This window comes from Cotesia typhae, unplaced genomic scaffold, assembly GCF_013202065.1.
Source record: "Cotesia typhae breed Kobodo isofemale line unplaced genomic scaffold, CoteBio_Ctyphae scaffold_91, whole genome shotgun sequence".
In the NCBI taxonomy this organism is placed as follows: domain Eukaryota; kingdom Metazoa; phylum Arthropoda; class Insecta; order Hymenoptera; family Braconidae; genus Cotesia; species Cotesia typhae.
Genome location: NW_027423781.1, coordinates 3264108 through 3283956, shown reverse-complemented (window position 1 = coordinate 3283956; position 19849 = coordinate 3264108). Strand labels below are relative to the sequence as shown.

The 19849-nt window shown below is 28.8% G+C and overlaps 2 protein-coding genes across 5 annotated transcripts in view; one reads left to right on the top strand and one right to left on the bottom strand.

Annotated features, from left to right (window-relative positions):
* The window catches only part of Fas1 (fasciclin 1 Fas1 domain-containing), a 264552-nt gene that overhangs the window by 162857 nt on the left and 81846 nt on the right, over nucleotides 1-19849 (bottom strand). The window lies entirely within an intron of this gene.
* On the top strand, nucleotides 1391-5989 carry LOC141537646 (uncharacterized). The gene is made up of 5 exons (XM_074258767.1): nucleotides 1391-2145; nucleotides 2382-2913; nucleotides 3165-3356; nucleotides 5293-5299; nucleotides 5428-5989. Exons 2-5 carry the CDS (start codon nucleotides 2589-2591, stop codon nucleotides 5987-5989), a joined length of 1086 nt encoding a protein of 361 aa, XP_074114868.1. The 5' UTR covers nucleotides 1391-2145; nucleotides 2382-2588.

Here is a 19849-nt window from a genome sequence, read left to right as displayed (position 1 = left end):
AATATCATGAATATTTATTATATTATTAATATATATATATATATATATATATATATATATATATATATATATATATATATATATATATATATATATATATATATATATATATATATATATATATATATTTGTAATTAATATTATTTTATATTTATATAATAAATTTTTAATTATAATAAATATATCAATATATTTTAACATTCATAATAAGTATAACATAAAGTTTACATATAAATTTTAGTAAAAAAATAGTCGAATTAAAGAGAGTAAATAAATGTTAATTTATCGAAAAAATTGTCTTTTTCAATAAACTCCTTTGTATTATATAGAGTAATGATAATCCGAACAAAAACAGTTTCACTGTAAAAAATTGCGCCAAGGCCACGTTCATGAAACTCATCTTAATAACATTTGCACTTTACAAAAAAAATTAGACTCATTTTAATAATTTTCATTCTCTACAAAAAGATATGAAATACAAAAAAATACCAAGAAACCGTCATAATGTTGAAAAAATTGAAAAAAAATTTGTTGAAAATTAAAAATTAAAAAAAAAATTTTTTATCGTACTTGGCGCGCGTCATTGAGTACCCCAAATTTTTTCGGACGAATTTCAATCCAAGAAAAATCGATTTCGCTTGTATATATATATATATAATCATATTATATATTTATTAGGGTGGGTCAAAAAAATCAACTATTTTTTTTTTTACAATTAATACGGTAAAATGGGTTACTAGGCACCTTAAAAAAATTCTCACCAAATATGAACTCTTAATTTTAATAGGAAGATCCTCCGCGTCGCAGTTTTTTATTTTTTTCTCAGTCCAATAGAAAACAATTCATTCTTCATCATTAATTGGTCGTACAGAAAAAATTTTTTTAAGAATTTTGTAGGAAATTTAATGCTCTACAAAAAAGGTATCTTATGTTTTTTCCGTAAACCTCACCATTTCACTAATATTGAAGATTTAAGATTGATTATTTTAAGTCAAATGTCACTTTTGTTTATGAATTTTATAACTCGACAAGAAATGGCTATTATTGAATGAGCAATAGAAATTTTTGTAGCAAATTAACTGCTCTATAAAAATGGTATCTTATGTTTTGGCGATTAAATTAATCGTTCAAAAGATATTCATCATCAAACTTTCATGTATATCGATTTTAAGAGTTTTTGATTAAATAATCGAAAAATTTCAATTTAATCTATCAGTTTTGAGAAAATTTCATTTTTGTCTTTAATGTAAGTATTATTTGAATTTTGTTTTCAAAATTTTTATTCAATAATTCCAAACTTTTTATTTTTCATCATTAGAAATCACGATCATGTTGTTTTTTTATAACGTCTTCAAAACGTCTTAAAAAATTTTCCATTACAGCTGTATATTGTCCTTGGGAAAATTTCTTCTGTAGAGAATTTTTGTTTTGTATTCTATTTACTCTGTTTCCCTTGTGAACTAGCGCCACCTACATTTTTCTTTATAGTTATATTGTTTTTATTTGTTTACATTTTCTACAGCATTTCTAGTGTTTCCACAAGTTATGATTTTGTATATGTGATAAAACGATTAAATATTTACAAATTTTGCGGTCACTACATAAATTTATATATTTATCGAAAATATGGATAAGGAAATTCATTTGATCGGAAAACCCATGCAAAAAATTTCAGAACGTAAGTTGCCAACAGTGAAAGAGGTTATGAGTGTTTTTTTTTTTATCAGCTCAAAGTGTTAAAATGTTCTATCAAACAAAGATATGCTAAATATCTGTATGATATCAAACAGAGATATGCTAAAAATGCAACTGATCAAGTTATTGAACTATGGAAAAACAACCAGATTCCGACTAGTGGATCAACTAATGTAATACAAAAAATTCTTCGCTATCATAACCGATGGTTGAAATTTCAAAAATCTTTTGTGCGAAAAAAATCATCAGCCCAAAACAAAAATGTAATAATATTTCAGAATGAAATCAAAGCATTATTTGATATTGTAGATCATAAATCAATAAAACTGCTTGATAATGATATTCGTGAACTATATTCAAATCAAAAAAGTGATACCCGGAAAGAAATTCTTTCAAATAACCTAAATAAATTAAACAGTACTATGAATACGATGGAAGTAGATGAAAGTCGTGAGTATTTACAACATTTAATTATTATAAATTTTAATCAGAATTGAAAATAAATTAAATTGATTATAAATTATGAATAATAAAGTATATTATTGTTTTTCTAATTAATTATATCATAAATGTCAATATGTTCGTAGATGATAAATAAAAACTCTTTGTGTTCCTTATTTGATGTCAAAATGAATGAGTTCCATATTTTTGCTTCCATTAATTAAATAACAACACGCTTATTTTAGATTTGAATCAACCCTCAACCAGCCATGAGATTGTTCGAAGTGAGGAATCAGAGTCATCTTCAACCCTTACATTAAAGTCAAGCTACAAATTTCGGTTCAGATTTAGAGTATGTGCCTCAAATACCGACAACACGAGCAAAAATAAATATTCTAATTCCAGAGCTTATCTCAGCACTCGACAGAGCTAATGTTAGTAGTAGAAATGCGATGTTCATTATTGCTCCAGTTCTATCAAGTGTTGGTGTTAATGTAGAAGATACAACTCTTAGTTATCGAACAATTCAACGAACTCGCATGCTCTTACGAAAAGACATTGCTATAGGACTAAAAGATAACTTCAAAGCTCATGATAAATATGTCGTACATTGGGATGGGAAAATACTGAATGACATTTCTGAATCGAAATTTGTGGATCGATTACCGATTATTTTGACTGCTTTTGGTACTGAGCAGTTACTTGGAGTTCCAAAAATGAATAGTGGATCGGCAGAAAATCAAACAGCAACCATCTTGTCAACGTTAAATCAATGGGGTATTATTAGTTACATTAAGGCGATGTGTTTTGACACGACTGCGGTTAATACGGGTAACTAATCAATGATAAAATATTTAAAAGAAAATTTTATTTTCATCGTTCTAGTTGAATTGTTTTCATACATTAATTAAATTTTCGACACGTGCCCATTAGTTATAATTCTTTATTTATTTATAGATTTTAAATATGCGTTACAATTTTTATTAAATACAGAACTTAAAGTGTAATTATCTATTTTAACTATACAGGAATCCATCATGGTACATGTAAAGAAATTGAAAAGGCCTTAGGAAAAGAATTAATTTGGTTACCATGTCGCCATCATATTTATGAGATCATTTTAAGGAGTGCATTCGAAGTCTATTGGCCAGTATCATCCGGACCAAATGTTCCAATATTTGGCAGATTCAAAAATTTTGGGACACATTCGATAAAACGAAGTATAAATCTGGTGTTGAAGATAGTATTGTTGCTAATATTATTACGAATGAAAAAATAATCTATCTTCATTTATTAAGCGATACTTACAGGTATTATTTAAATACAATTTTAAGTGTAGAGGATAATTTTTGATTTTTACGAATAATTGATTACTTTTGGTAGTTATCGCAACCCCGAGATGACTATAAAGAAATATTGGAATTGTCATTAATTTTTCTGGGAGAAATGCCACGAGAGCAAGTTTTCTTCAAGCGTCCTGGTGCAGTTCATCATGCAAGATGGATGGCAAAGGCAATTTATTGCCTAAAAATGTTTATTTTTAGAGATGAATTTGACCTTTCTAAGAAAGAATTGGATGGTCTTCGACAATTTTGTATTTTCATAGTTATGGTGTATGTAAAAGCTTGGTTTTCATCAACTTCTGCGACTTCTGCTGCTAATCACGACTTAGAGTTTATGAAAAATTTAATTGAGTACAGTAAAATTAATTCTTTAATTTCCTTGGCTACATGTGAAAAAATGACTTCAAATTTATGGTACTTAAGTGATGAACTTGCTATTTTATCACTTTTTGATGATACTGTTCCATTAAACATAACGAAGAATATTGTCGAAGCTGTTAAGACTCGCGAAGGTACAGATTCTAAAGCAAGAAGATTTATTATTGATAGAAAAAATTTACATTTAATTCTGCAAAAAAATATAAGTGACTTTGTTTCTAAGAAGTCATTAAAACTTTTTGAGATCTTTGATCTGCCGTATGATTTTCTTGACAAAAATATTGATTTATGGTCTACTGATGAGAGTTATAATGAAAATAAAGAATTTTTCGCACAATTGAAAGTTGTTAATGATGTGGCAGAGCGAGGTGTCGCATTAGTAAGTGAATATAACCAATGCTTAACGAAAGACGAAGAGCAATTTCAATTTTTATTGCAAGTTGTGAAAGAGCATCGAAAAACTACCCTACTTGCAACAAAAAATTGTTTGAAAATAAATAGCTCAGTTGAAAATTGAAATAAAAAACTTTCTTATAACTAATTGGACATTTTTTTCTCTAAAACTGAAATCATAATATATTTATAATGAAAACTTTGCTTTTTTATTGATAAATGATTAACTAAGCGATAAATAATGTACAATTTATTTTTTTAAATGTAGATAAAAATACTTACACATAAAAAAAGCTTGAAAAACATTTTGAAGTTTCTCAGTTGATGAAAAAATTTTTTTCGTGTAAATTTTCTCAAAACTGATAGATTAAATTGAAATTTTTCGATTATTTAATCAAAAACTCTTAAAATCGATATACATGAAAGTTTGATGATGAATATCTTTTGAACGATTAATTTAATCGCCAAAACATAAGATACCATTTTTATAGAGCAGTTAATTTGCTACAAAAATTTCTATTGCTCATTCAATAATAGCCATTTCTTGTCGAGTTATAAAATTCATAAACAAAAGTGACATTTGACTTAAAATAATCAATCTTAAATCTTCAATATTAGTGAAATGGTGAGGTTTACGGAAAAAACATAAGATACCTTTTTTGTAGAGCATTAAATTTCCTACAAAATTCTTAAAAAAATTTTTTCTGTACGACCAATTAATGATGAAGAATGAATTGTTTTCTATTGGACTGAGAAAAAAATAAAAAACTGCGACGCGGAGGATCTTCCTATTAAAATTAAGAGTTCATATTTGGTGAGAATTTTTTTAAGGTGCCTAGTAACCCATTTTACCGTATTAATTGTAAAAAAAAAAATAGTTGATTTTTTTGACCCACCCTAATCTATATATGCAAACAGTGAAATTAAAATTAAGTTAAATTATTGAAAAATATTTAAATTCCATAATAATGCATTTTGTTCAATTAATATTTTGAATCAAGGACATTAATAGTTTATAAAATATCAAAATAGTGTTAATAAGGATATTAGTGGATAAATAATATCAAAATTGATCGTTGCGATTTTACATTAGGCTAAATTGACGCGATACAAATATATACTTTTTAATGCTAATTTTGTTTTTAGGAAAAGGTAAATCCGATCGGTGATTACGAAGCGCTCGTGGACGGAGTTCAAGAGGTCGACGGACATTAGGACCAAGAACCTACGCCAACGTTACGGCTGGAGTTCCTCCTCGTCCAGCTCCAGCCCCAGATCCTGCTCTACTACCAGCTCGTGACCTGGCGCGAGCCCCAGCTCCAGCTCCAGTTCCTCATCCGGCTCCAGCTGCAGTTCTTCACCCGGCTCCAGCTCCAGCTCCTCATCCGGCTCCAGCTCGTGACCTGGCCCGAGCCCCAGCTCCAGCTCCAGTTCCTCATCCGGCTCCAGCTGCAGTTCTTCACCCGGCTCCAGCTCCAGCTCCTCATCCGGCTCCAGCTCGTGACCTGGCCCGAGCCCCAGCTCCAGCTCCAGTTCCTCATCCGGCTCCAGCTGCAGCTCCTCATCCGGCTCCAGCTCTTGACCTGGCGTTAGCCCCAGCTCCAGCTCCAGTTCCTCATCCGGCTCCAGCTGCAGTTCTTCACCCGGCTCCAGCTCCAGCTCCTCATCCGGCTCCAGCTCGTGACCTGGCCCGAGCCCCAGCTCCAGCTCCAGTTCCTCATCCGGCTCCAGCTAATTAGATGTAATAAATATCGAATTAAATATTGTTATATATAATTATATATAATTATATATGATTAGATATGATTACATTTGGTGATTTTTCATTTATAATCATATATAACCAATTTATATATAAATATATATAATTATATATAAATATTTTTTCTCGGGTAATTAAGAGGAGAGCGGCTTAGGTCGTACGTGCGACGTGACGTGTTTCCCTGTTGAAAAGCTCCAATAAGATCCCATCAAAAGCGATAAAAACCACTCAAAAACCAATAAAATTTATGGGTTTCTACGGGGTTTTTGTCGCTTTTGATGGAATCCTATTGAAAATTTTAAAGAGGGTTATCTGTTGCTCTTAAGTTTACTCATTTTTATCAAAAAATACTGTTTAACTGGAAAGTTTTAATAAGTGAGAAGTAAATATCCATCTCAGGTAGCTACGCACAGATATCCTTTTAACCAGTTACTTTATAAGTACTCTGACAATTATTAAAATAATCTGCCGCAGTGATTTTGAGATTATACCTCAATTATCAGGAATTAAAAATGTAAAAGATGCGTGGAAGTTTCTTGAGGAATCTGACATCGTACTACTACAAGAAACGTGGGTCACCAAATAAATGGAAGATAAAATAACAAAAAGATTGAGCAATAAATTCAAGTGGTGGTTAAAACCAGCAATAAAGCAAAAAGGTAAACGAGGTGGAGCAAGTGGCGGTCAAATATTAGGTATAAAAATCGAAAAATGTAATAACTGGACGGTAACACAATGGAATTATGGATTTCATGCTGTCAATAGTGAGTTCTACCTCATAAGCATCTACAACAACGTTGGATTCAGCAAGATAATTAAAGACCTAAGAAGTGAAATTTTTGAAGCTAACAGGAACGGCAAAAAAACTTTTATCATTGGTGATCTCAACGCCAGAATCAGTGAATCAATAGGCTATGAGGACTGCGAATGGGAGGACCTCACTGGTCTGACGAGACAATCTTAGGACACTGATGCATGAATATGCAGATAAAGTGTGCAATTGAATCAGAGTTTATATTCATATTTATATTTAAAATTACTCAAGTTACAATTATCATTATTGCTATTATTTAATTATTTAAATTACTAATATTTAATATATTAAATTACTGATGTGATATTAATATGTATGTCGAAAGGGGAAGGGAATGTATCAGAGTTTGTAAAAAACTGTACATTTGGAAATAAATACTATACTGTATACATTTTTTTCTTATCTAAATTATTATAAATTTATATTTATTGGAATTTTTTACACTATTCTTAATTCAAATTTATTAACATTTATTCTCCATTTTTTAGTTTGGTTTTCTATATAAAGCGTATTTTTTAGTTCCTTTCAACTGTCATTCATTTTCTACATTTTAGTTAGGATTATTGAAAATCATTCATTGACTATGATTGTCTCAATATTTTTTTTGGAATGTGGTTTCATCCTGAACGTTAAGTACAAAGAAAATATTCAAAATTATTCTCCATTAATACGTTCTGCCTTAGACCACCTACATTTTATAAATTTTAATTAATTGCAACAGAGAAAATTGATAACAGACAATTTAGAAAATCATCAATAATAACATCAATCGAATAAGTATCGATTTCTCGTTGAGTTGGTAAAATGTTAGACTGTTTATTTAATCTCTGATGTATGTATGAAATAAAAGTTTCAAAACAATCAATTTTACTTAAAATACTAATTTATTGCTTTAGATGATACAACGTGATAATTAGGACTCATCGGTAAGGCTTTATACTCGCGTTTTATCTAATTTTTTATCTACAAGAGTAGGTAATTTGTCAGAATATAGTGCAAGCAATGCTATTGGAGACTTTTCGTCCGTTTGCACTTGGGTAATCTATAAATAACTTCTGCAATTGCACTGTCTTTATCCCGAAACTGTACATTGAATATTAGAGAATCCCAGAAAATATTAGCAAAAATACGTAACAATCATTAATTTTTTTGTTAATGTGTATCACAAAACTGTTAATTCTTCGCATTACCTGGGAAATTAACTAATTTTCTTGCTAGAATAATGTGAGTGTAAAAATGTTCTCGCATTTCTGTTGAATTTTGAGAATAATTAAAATCAGACGGATCACCACCTAATGCGATCGTTGTTGCATATGCGGCAGCGTACACGCCGCAGGTACTACCATCTGATTGACTTGTAACATTTTTAAAAACCACTTGTTTTTCTTTGACTTGTTTAGGATAGCGAACTTGTATGTAATGTTGTTCAACTTGTGACAACTGTTTAAAATTGTCACGGCCTAAACTCTCATAAATGAAAACATTGTGACCATCAAAATGTAAGCAATACCAATGTGGATTGCGGGGATGACCACCAAAGATTTGTAAGTCATTATTTGAAGTTGAAGGCTTTAGAGGATTGAAAATTGTCATTGGAAACTGAAAAGAAAAACCCTTATCTTCAAGTAATAACAGGAATGAAGATATAGACAAATCATCCAAGAAATTCTGATCAGTTAGAATATTAACCTTATAATCATAGTTACTTCTTTTAAAAATTCGTTGACGATAACCATCGATAATTTGTCTATCATAACCGTCCATTTCAGAATTTCGAAAAGTTTTCGATAGTCTCGGCTGTTTTTGCGGTGGTTGTTTCGGTAATGATAGTTTTTTCTCTGAATGTTTAGATAGTTTTTGTTGTTGGGATGACTTTTCAGCTTCATTAGTTGATTTTTTATCTTGATCAGCTGATTTTTCAGATTCTCTTTTAGCTTTTTCACGTCTAGCTTCGATAGTAGATGGAGCTTCGCGAATTTCCATATTTCGATCTAATCTACTATCTATAATTTCATCGATTAAAACTTGATAGTAAAAACTACCCAGTTTTTGTTTCATATGAGTATCCCAAAAAACATCATCTTTGACAATTAATTCAGCTACTTTTAAATTTAATGGTGTATAAACAGCAAAATGACAATATTCCTTACCACAAACATGAAGCTGTCCCTGAATATTGTAATACATTGAGTGAGTTGGATTAATTTGTTCAGGGAAACGCGAGGAAAATAAATTAGCCCAATTTCTATTGCTTCTTAATGCTTCATTAGCACTTGTTTGCTCATCTTCAGAGATATTACAAACTATTACAATAGAATCATCTTCAACTGTACCATCAGGCCGTGCACACAAATAAAAGGATTCTTCATCTGTAGAAATGAATAAACCACAACGTGAAATTACACTTCCAATTTTAGATTCCAAATCTTGAAGAGCTTTTGCTCTTTGATTTTCCATGAGTTCGAACTGATCCTCATCATACATAACTGGATTACATATATTGTTAACAACAGGTATACAAGACGATGTTTTTGCCATTTTACAAATTTTTCCGAAAAAATGAGAAGGAATCATATCTGTTTCAAAAGAATGAGGTTCACCATACTTTATTTAATCTTTGGTTTTTTTTTTCAAGAACAACACGATTTTGTTGCTGTTCACGAAGCTTGTCATTATGAGCTTCTTTTTGTTGCTGATAAAGTTGTGGGTCTGTTTCAGCTAAATCTGGCTGAGCGGCGTTAGGACCATAATCTTTATCAGTACCTTGGCACCGGTTTTGATGTTTATTCTTTTTGTTAGTTTCACGGTATTTGTTATTGCGAAGTCTTTGCAAAACGTGTTCTTTTTCTATTTTGATAACTTTTTGAGGAACATCAACTTTGCTGTGACTAAAAATTTTACTCAAAGGAGTACCGGTAATCTGATCGATAGCAGCTACACCCACTCGATCTTGATAACCACTTCTGCTGTAATAATTGTTTCGCTTGCCAGTAATGTACTTGGAAACAATAGAAAAGCATTGTTCAATGGCATTCGTAGTCAGTTTATGGAGTAAATGGGTAGCATTTAAACTAAATTTTTCCAAAACTTTTTCTACTCCTGCTAGTAAACCATACTCAATTAATTTTACGACAAAATTCGGTTTTGAACGATCACAACGATCACCCCAATGTAAAGGGCATTTTTCATGATTACCAAAAACGTGATGATGAACAAATTTAATGGTTTTTTGCAGTTCTTCAGCTTTTTCTTCGAACTCTTTAAGCTCATCATCACTCTTTGATAATTTATTTAAATCCAAATCTTTTATTAAGAGATCAATTTCATAGCTAATGACTTTGCGAATCTTGATCCCACTAGTTTTAATTTTTTCTCGTACACTACCAACGCCGTACGATTTTATAGCTTTTGCATTAGAAGCTTCCTTAATATGTGTACCAAATCTACGCCACATATGATTGGTACACTTTATTTTTTCTACTATGATGCCGTATTTTCGATAGGGATCGGCATCGCGGATAGCTTTATAAGAACTACTATCGTCATCCCCAATGACAATTAAATAAATCAAACCATTTTTCTCAATACTTCGTTTAAATGTTTTGACAACACCAGCAGCTTCCATGCTTCCAGAACTTAAATTTCTTTCATAATTCTGGTAACAAGTATACTTTGGTGGCTGCAAACCACGGTTTTCAGCAATCTTACATATTTTACAATATTTATTAAGAACTTCGATATCTATCAATTTCTGAGTAGCTTGACCGATAACACCTACAGTAGCACCAAAAGAATCATATTTTCCGCCTGGATAACTTCTTTTACCAAATTCGCCATCTACAATTACTCTAATGAAGGGAATACCATCTGAAGTGACATCACCTTTACTGATAGCAATTTTTGCTTCTTCCAATGCAGTTTCTTTCATTTCTTCAGCAAGAGCATCGTCAATAACATGGTTAAATTTTTCTCGATATTTATTAAAAGTAGTATGAGATATATATGGAATATCAAATATCGCTAATGTACTTTGGAAAGCTGTAAAAGTACTACCTGTTCCTAAAACTGCTAATACTGAAGTTTCATTGATAGTAAAAGCATTAGCAGGCTTACGTGGATTGGTGTAAACATTTTTAATCATTTGACATTGAAGGCACTTGAAATATATCAAAGTATTTAAGCCGAAATCGTAAGATTCAGTTATGTCAATGTTCGCTAAAAGTCTAGAACAATTGGGAGCATGATTTTCAGCATTACCGAAATTTTTAAGTTATTCGTGATAGAACATAGGTTCAAAAATACGACGACCAGAAATAACAGAAACACTCGTATTACCAGATACCGGAAGTGACTGGCTCGAATTATCAAGAGTTTTATCTGAATTATCAACATATAATTTGTATTGTGAGTTTCTTGCGAAGCATTATCATCTATTGTAGTGAAAGAAACTTCGCCATTACTGGTTTCAGTATCACAAGATAAATATTCCGTATCATAAGATATCTGCGAAATCTCATGTGGCAGTGTATCTTTTTCTACAATAAATGAAGGCTTACGAAATGAGTTTAAATTCAAACTACCAAGTCTAAGCGTTTCTAATTCACTAGGTTTTTAATTTTTTGAAGTCTCTAATGATACAGAAGCAACTTGACTTTTAGAATACTCGATATCATCCAGTTTAACTGCCTGAAAGTCTAATTTCTGGCTATTAGCGAGAATGATATCACTAGCATTTTCTACAGAAGCGATACAAGCATGCTTATCTCTATTAGAATTTGAACTATCAAGACCGGATACATCGATGTCAGTAGACTGCCGAAAACTCCGATTCTCAAACGTATTTAAGTTATCTTGATAATTATCCTGAGTGAATCTTTCCAGATCACGTGATAAGCTACTACTCATTATAACATTACTGGTAACTTTACTTACATCACTAGCTTCGGAAATTTCATCATTGTTGTCCACTGTACTATATACAGAATCTCCGTTGGAGTCAACTTCCATGACATTAAACTCAGTAATGTCGATTACCACATCATCTTCAATGTCATCAGCTACTCCAGCTTCAATGAGTTTCATCCGAGCTTCTTCCCATAGCTGTGCCTCACGTTTTAGTTTCCGTCTGTAAAGTGATGAAAGAAATTAAAATAAATTTGAAAAATTCAAAATTTTATATTGATTTGCATCAATTTGCTTTGTTTTAAAATTTAATTTTGAATTTAGTCAATTTTATGAAAAAAATTTTCAAATCATAGAACATAACTCTAATCTATCAAATTTATCTTAAACTTCCGGTAATTACCTCAAATTTATGCTATTATTTGTCTAATTTTGATAATTTTTTTAATGCGGTTCATGACTTTGAAAATTTAAAAAAATTTTCCAATAAATATATTTCGAGCTTTGATCTTTAAATAATTTTTTAGCCATACGAGATAGCTTCAATCTATTGATTTTATGTCAAAATTTACATAATTATCATCAGTATAAGCTAATACTTGTCGACTTTTGATAATGTTTATAATTTATATCGTAAATCGCGAAATTAAAAATTATTTCTAGTATTACGTTTTTAAATTACATATTTTTTTTCATTATAAATCCAAGAAATGTACCTATTCTTGTTAGGTGTAGCCGAATGGCGTTTTTTAAAATTCGATACATTTAAAATGTATTGACTTAGCGCGGAGTTATCATCGATCACAGCAACAAAATTTCATTTTAACAATTAAAAAAAAATATTTTGAAATCAATTTATGAATGTCAGAGTTTTGAGGTAACAAACATAAAAAATTAAAAAAAAAAAGTACTAGCAAAGTAAAAACCTCCTTCTCTTTTGAAATGAGTAAACAAAACTGTAAAATGATTAAGCCTGCAGACTATCCCTGAAGCAACTTACGATATTTCTGCTTAAAAAACAATGTTTATCACATAGTTTACGGCTGTAAATAGTAAAGAAAAAATGATAACGCATGCGCGCAAAAGAATTAACCCAGAAATAATTTTTTGAACGTATATAAATATACAGAAGGCTGCCAATAACATTACATGCTTATTGATAAATTAATAAATTAAGAAAAAAAAAGTATATTCAAAAGCGTGTATAAAAAGGGATGTAACTTTAATAATTATCAGACGATCTGAAAGTACCAAAAATAATTTTTGAAGTTTACTACTTAAGAATCGGTTTTCATATAAGATTACGATTTTTTGTGCGCAACCAATTTTGTGCACCTTCCACTTTTCAATCGTGTGTGTAAATAGCTTGTATACTTGTGCTGAGCCGACGTATTATATGTGTTGTATATATGAACATGTGTGTTTTATATTTATTAGATATTTAATTCAATATGGATAACATATATAGCGCATTTCACTCCAAATCGACAATTTTTTAACCTAACTTGAAATTAATTTTTTTTACGATCTATAATTTCTTCAAGGTTATTAAAGATTATTTTGTAAATTTATTTTTGTAATACAAATAATTTTAATCAATAATTGGATAATATTATTTGAATATTTAAAAAATTTTTTCATTATAATATTCTTATAAAATTTGCTTTCAAAAAGTTTTTATTTTTTAGCAACATTAAATAATTTATAAGTATAATTAATTATTGTATGTAAAAGACTTAGTTATATATTGAATTTTTGTATATTTGTAGAAAAAAAAAATAGTTGCATATAGTTTATTTAGAAAAGAAAATGATTGAAAATGCATGTAAATTATTTAAATATGCTGAAAAATAATAACTTGAGTAAAAAAAAAATTTAATAACAACAAATTTTAATAAAAACTTATTTATAATTAGTTAGATAATATATTAATATATTTTTAATTATACAATAAGAATAATTTGACTAAAAAAAAAAACTTTCATAACAAAATTTTTTTATAAATCTTTTTAAAGTTGGTTAAAAAATTTTTATAACGATTACTTTACAAATTTTTTAATTTTTTTATTAAATTTATATACCCGGTGATATGATATCGATCTTTTTCTTGATCTAGTAAGTCTTTTTACATGCTTTTTTAACACGCTTTTTATTAGTTTCATTTGTATGTATGTTTGTATGTTTGTAACCGACTCCTTTGGGCGAGAATTTTAATTCTCATTTTTTTAATCATTTTTATAATTTTTCTCTATAGTCGATAAAGCAAGAATTTTAATTTCCAACCATTATTTTTAGCCGATTTCTCTAATGTTAACAAATTTTCAAACACCAAAGAGAATTTTAATTCAATAAAACAAATAATAGTTTAAAAAGACTAAAAAATCACGCTTTCATAAATAAACCAAACTAAAAACTAAAAAATAAATAATAGTTTTAAAAAATTAAAAAACACGCTTTTTATAAAAAACCAAACTAAAAAATAGAAAATTAATTTTAATTAAGAATAGTGTTAAAAATTTCAATAAATATAAATTAAAAATAGTGTCAATAAAAAAAAATTAATTCATTTTAAAAAAAGCGTGGGGTGCTTTTTAAGATTTATCAAAATGATAATCATTCTACTCATATCTGTCAATAAAATATTTATAACTATTGACACCATGCGCCGCACGCTTTTTTTAAAATGGAATATTTTTTTTTATTCACACTATTTTTAATTTATATTTATTGAAATTTTTAATTTAAATTGATTCTATATTTTTTAGTTTGGTTTTTTATAAAAAGCGTGTTTTTTAGTTTTTTAAAACTATTATTTTTTGTGTCTGTTCAGACAACCGGTCCTGAGAAGTAAACTCCAATCGTACGTCGGAGCTAATACACAAATTTTTTTTTATTGACATTTCAAAAAAAATTTTTAAAAATTATCCAAGGTATTTTCTAAAAAAATAAAATGAGTCATATACTTACGCTTGCATCCGTTTATGATTTCTTGAATGCTTTGATATTTTGTTCACCTTTCGTCCCATGTTTATGACTTAAAATAGCACAAAATTTTAAAAATATCAACACTAGTGAAATGTGTTGAATTCACCAAACTTTGCTATTATCACAGGACACTTTAATTAAAGCTGTAATTATTGCTGCTAATATTATTTTATCAATAGATAATCTATTTATTTTATTAACTATTATTCAATTCTTTATTTACTTAATGATTTATTTATTTTACAATTTATTATAATTTTTATTTTTTTTTTTATTTATATTTTATTTATTATAATCAAATGACACTATTTGATTAACAAATAATTTATGGTTATGGGAAAATCAATAGTTGACTGAAAAACTCTGCAAAAGCAGATACATTAAAAAAAAAAACGCATCGATTGTTATTTTGTTTATCGGTGAATTGTTGTTATCAATCCACCTAAAAAATATACAGTACGATTCATTCTGCCTAAATGACTCTTAAATTTTTTTTTGTCTTATAATTTTTTTAAATACTGAAATATAATTATTATATAGCAGTAGATAGCAATTTAGGAATTAATATGAAAATATATTTAGAGTAAATTCAATAAAAAAATAATGCAAATTTAAATTGCGACACATGCGCCATATATAGTAGGTGGCTATCGTCCTGCCACCAAGTGATAGTAATCTCTTTCTCTTCTTTCCTACGTATTTAAATTGATGGTTGAGTGAAGTTAGCTCACTATGGAAAAAGTGGACCCGGATCCCTTATTAGTTAGGATAAAAGTGCGCGCGCAAAGCGAAATTCGCGCAATTTAAATTTCTAGTAACAATTAAATGAAACCGATTAGTGGATTACCATCAACAATCAATAATTTTAATTATGCACAGTCAGCTGCTAATAAATAATAACAATAATCTATCGTGTGCGGACCCATTTTTAAAAAGTTATTTAAATTTTTAAAAATGGGACCCCATACTATAGGTTATTTATCCGATTCATGAAATTTAGAATCGATCGATGCCTATATTGTGAAATCGATTTTTTTTTTATTTTTGAAGTATTTGTTCATAGAAAAAAGTGAATTAACTTTTAAAAAGTTGTCCACACACTATAGGTTATTTATCCGATTCATGGAATTTGGAATCGATTGATGCCTATATTGTTGAAACGGATTTTTAATTTTTAAAGTTTATTTGTTTATAAAAAAAAGTTCATTAAATTTTTGGAAATGGGTGCCCACACCATAGGTTATTTATCCGATTTATGAAATTTGGAATCGATTGATGCCGATATTGTGGACATGATTTTTTTTAATTTTTTAAGTCTAATTGTTTTTAATAAAAAGTTTATCAAATTTTTAAAAATGGGTATCTACACCATAGGTTATTTATCCGATTATTGGAATTTAGAATCGATTGATGCCTATATTGTGGAATCGATTTTTTTTTATTTTTCAAATATTTGTTTAGAAAAAAAGTTAATTAACTTTTCAAAAATCGGTCCCCACACGATTGGTTATTTATCCGATTCAAGAAATTTGGAATCGATTGATATCAATATTGTGGAAACGATTTTTTCGACATTTATTGATTAATTTTGTGGAATATCAAAATCGGGGAAATAAAGAATTTTTTATTTCCCCGATTTTTTAAATTTTCAGCGGAAGTGCCCTAACTAAGCTCCAGTTAAAAAATTCTATGAAAATCAAATTTATCGTCTTACCCCAAAATATCTTAGGAAAGGCCTAAACACAGCTGATTTCAAAAGCGGAACTGAAAATTCCAATTTTATAAGGTCCATCAAGGAAGTTACATTTTGGCACACCTAATATATATATATATATATATATATATATATATATATATATATATATATATATATATATATATATATATATATATATATATATATATATTATACATAATTACATTACATAAATTCAATCGAAATCGTTTTTTCTCGGGTTGAAATTCTTCCGAAAAAATTTGGGGTACTCAATGACGCGCGCCAAGTACGATAAAAAAATTTTTTCTTAATTTTTAAATTTTCAACAAATTTTTTTCAATTTTTTCAACATTATGACGGTTTCTTGGTATTTTTTTGTATTTAACTTTTTTTTGTAGAGAATGAAAATTATTGTAACGAGTCTTATTTTTTTTGTAAAGTGCAAATGTTATTGAGATGAGTTTTATGAACGTGGACTTGTCGCAATTTTTTACAGTGAAACTGTTTTTGTTCGGATACCAAATGTTCGCTCTAGACCATGTAGTAAGTTCGCGCTCAACCTCACCAAAGGTGCAGCGATTGATGCGCAGTCTATATATATATATATATATATATATATATATATATATATATATATATATATATATATATATATATATATGAAAAATTGATGTGGGTACTCAAATAAAAGATCTCAATTAGTGTAACTCCAGGAAGAGCTTATAACGTTCAAAATATCATTAGTACACAAAATACATCGTCATTTCTTCATGTTACGCTTATCGAGACCATTCATTTGAGTACGCTTCTATCAAAATTTTTACCATCGAAAATTTAATTAATCCATATTTTTACAAATTTTATTCATTAATATCTAATCGTTGCCAAAGTGGTTGCCATAGCAATACAGAGCGACAATAATGAAAAAGTAACATCAACTTTTTAATAAAAGATTGCCTGTCACATGAAAATCGTGTTGACATGTCATTTATAATTTAGTTATAGGTCTCAAGAACGATTTATTCGGTTAATGTAAATCAGTAGAGGCTACCGATTTTTCGGTAGAGGCATCCGATTAAAATCGGTAGAGGTTCCCGACTAAAAATCGGTAGCTGCTACCGAAAAAAAAATCGGTAACCTCTACCGATTTTTATCGGTTGCCTCCACCGAAAAAAAATCGGTGACCTCTATCGATTACCAATCGGTAGCGTCTACCGATTATTTTTTTCAGTGTAGGACCTCAAACTTCGAGATCTGATGAAAACTCGATTTTCGAAAAACAGGATAAAACCAATACCTTCCCGATTTCCGGAAATTTCCAATTTTCTTGGTGGGAAGTGAAAAATTATCTGCAAGAGCAATTTGAGTAATTTGCTCTTTCAATAAATTAATATTTTTAAAAAAATGCAAATGCAAGAAAAAAATTTTCTTTCGTTTGTAGGAAAAAAATTGAAATTTTCATAAAAATTAAAAAAAAAGTACAGTAATTATAATGTTAAAAATTTATAAATATGGACTGTACATTAATAAAATCATTAAAAACTATTATTTTAGTATTATTCAATAATCACTCCAAGCAGTTTATATTTTATTGATAATGTAAATAAAATTCCCTTCGCAGAGCAAATTTGACTTTAGAGAGAGAAAATCAATTGAAAATCATCCACGCCGCATTCACGCAGCATATTTTTAGTAATGTGCTATAATCAATAAATACATTAAATTTTTTCATTCTTTAAAATTCTCGCTACGTCTTTCATCCTTTGCCGGACACTGAGACAAAGATATTTACAAGAAGAAAGCTTAATTCGCAGTTGTAGTGCCACCTAGCGACACAAATCTTAATTAATTTCAATTACCCACTTACACTCACTGCCATCTCGTGACTCGTTATAAAATTTTTGAACAGATGTTTTTGATTGACATTACGGATAATTTCAATTATTTTAACAAATTTTATTTTTAAAGAAATTGTTTGAGCTTATGAAATAATAAATTTTCAAACCAAGTTTTGAAAAAAATTGATCAGGTACTTATCTTGAATTTGACGGTTACCATTTTTATCAAAAATGTACAGAAAATGTTTATTTTAATGTTTTTTAATAGTCAGCCATAATCCATCGATACGCGCTGAATTTAAAAATAATTAATAATATTTTTTAAAAATTTACTAGTCAAAATAGAGAGTCTCATATTCTTCGGAATAGTATTCTGATTATTTTGGCCAAGTTTCACAACTTTTTATCCACGAGAACCCTCAAATAACGCATTTGAAAAATATTCCTCAAATCGGTAAAAGTAAAACACTTCATACGCTCTTAATGGAGAAAGGGATAATTTCAGGTAAAAAGGTACAATGATAGAAGAATTTAGTACGGAGTAATAAACTCATTTAGTAAAAAGATTTTTAATCATTTATTTAGGCGAAAAAAAAATTATTTACTCATCAAAATTATTTATTACAGTTGAATAAATGATTTTTTTATTCTAAATAAATTTTATTATTATAAACAAAGCCTTATTACATGGAAATAAATACGTGTTTCCAGGAAATAATATTTAATAGTCAGCACTAAAAAAGTTTGGAAAATCCAAATGAGCATGCCTTAAGCGCCCATGTCATATACAAATTATTTAGATTGAATGTTTACATTACGATTTGTTAACTTTTTCATAAAGACTTTTATACTTTTTTTTATTCGTTTTTTTTTGTTTGAAGTTTCCCGCGAGTGATATTATCTCCTCTGTAGGTCGAGCTAAAAAAAATCTCAACAGATGATAAAATAATTAGTAATTATACCATCACGTATGTATAGTTTCTGCTTGTTTACAGTTATTTCAATCGTATTCTATGAAAAATAATACATATGGCTGCCGAAATCTCAGAAAAAGTCACCGAACTGACAGTCAAAAAAAATTGACTATATTGAAAAGGAATTATTTTGACACGCAATTTTCACAAAGGTTTTAGCAAATTTCCTAAGGAATAACACAAAAAAAAATAAAATCGTGAAAATGAATTTTGACAAAGTTGTGGTGTTGTCAAGCCCAGTGCTCTTGTGAATACCACACTCTTATTCATCTCATTCGTCAGAAAACGAGTTTTTTCTGAGAAATCTTATATAATCGATAAAAAAAATTTTTTAGCGTGTTCTGTAGTTATTATGATTTATCTCAATATGCTTTTTATACATAATTTTTGTTGTTTAAATTATGAAAATCACGTTTTAATCGAAATCATGATTTTTAGGCGAGAGAAGAGCATACCCGCGCGCTTCGCGCTTAAGATATGCAATATTCCTTTGGTAGGGGAAAAGGGAGTCAATTGAACCATTCAAATTAACAAATCAAAAAAATACTTTATGCTCTCAAAATTAGATTCTAATATGTTAAACTAGAATATGATCAAAATTTGAAAT

What these genes read in the sequence shown, in the direction of transcription:
- LOC141537646 (XM_074258767.1), top strand. Translation starts at nt 2,589, where the DNA reads ATGTTCATTATTGCTCCAGTTCTATCAAGTGTTGGTGTTAATGTAGAA. An exon ending in GTCAACGTTAAATCAATGGG is followed by an intron (nt 2,914 to 3,164) that starts GTATTATTAGTT and finishes TTAACTATACAG; the next exon opens with GAATCCATCATGGTACATGT.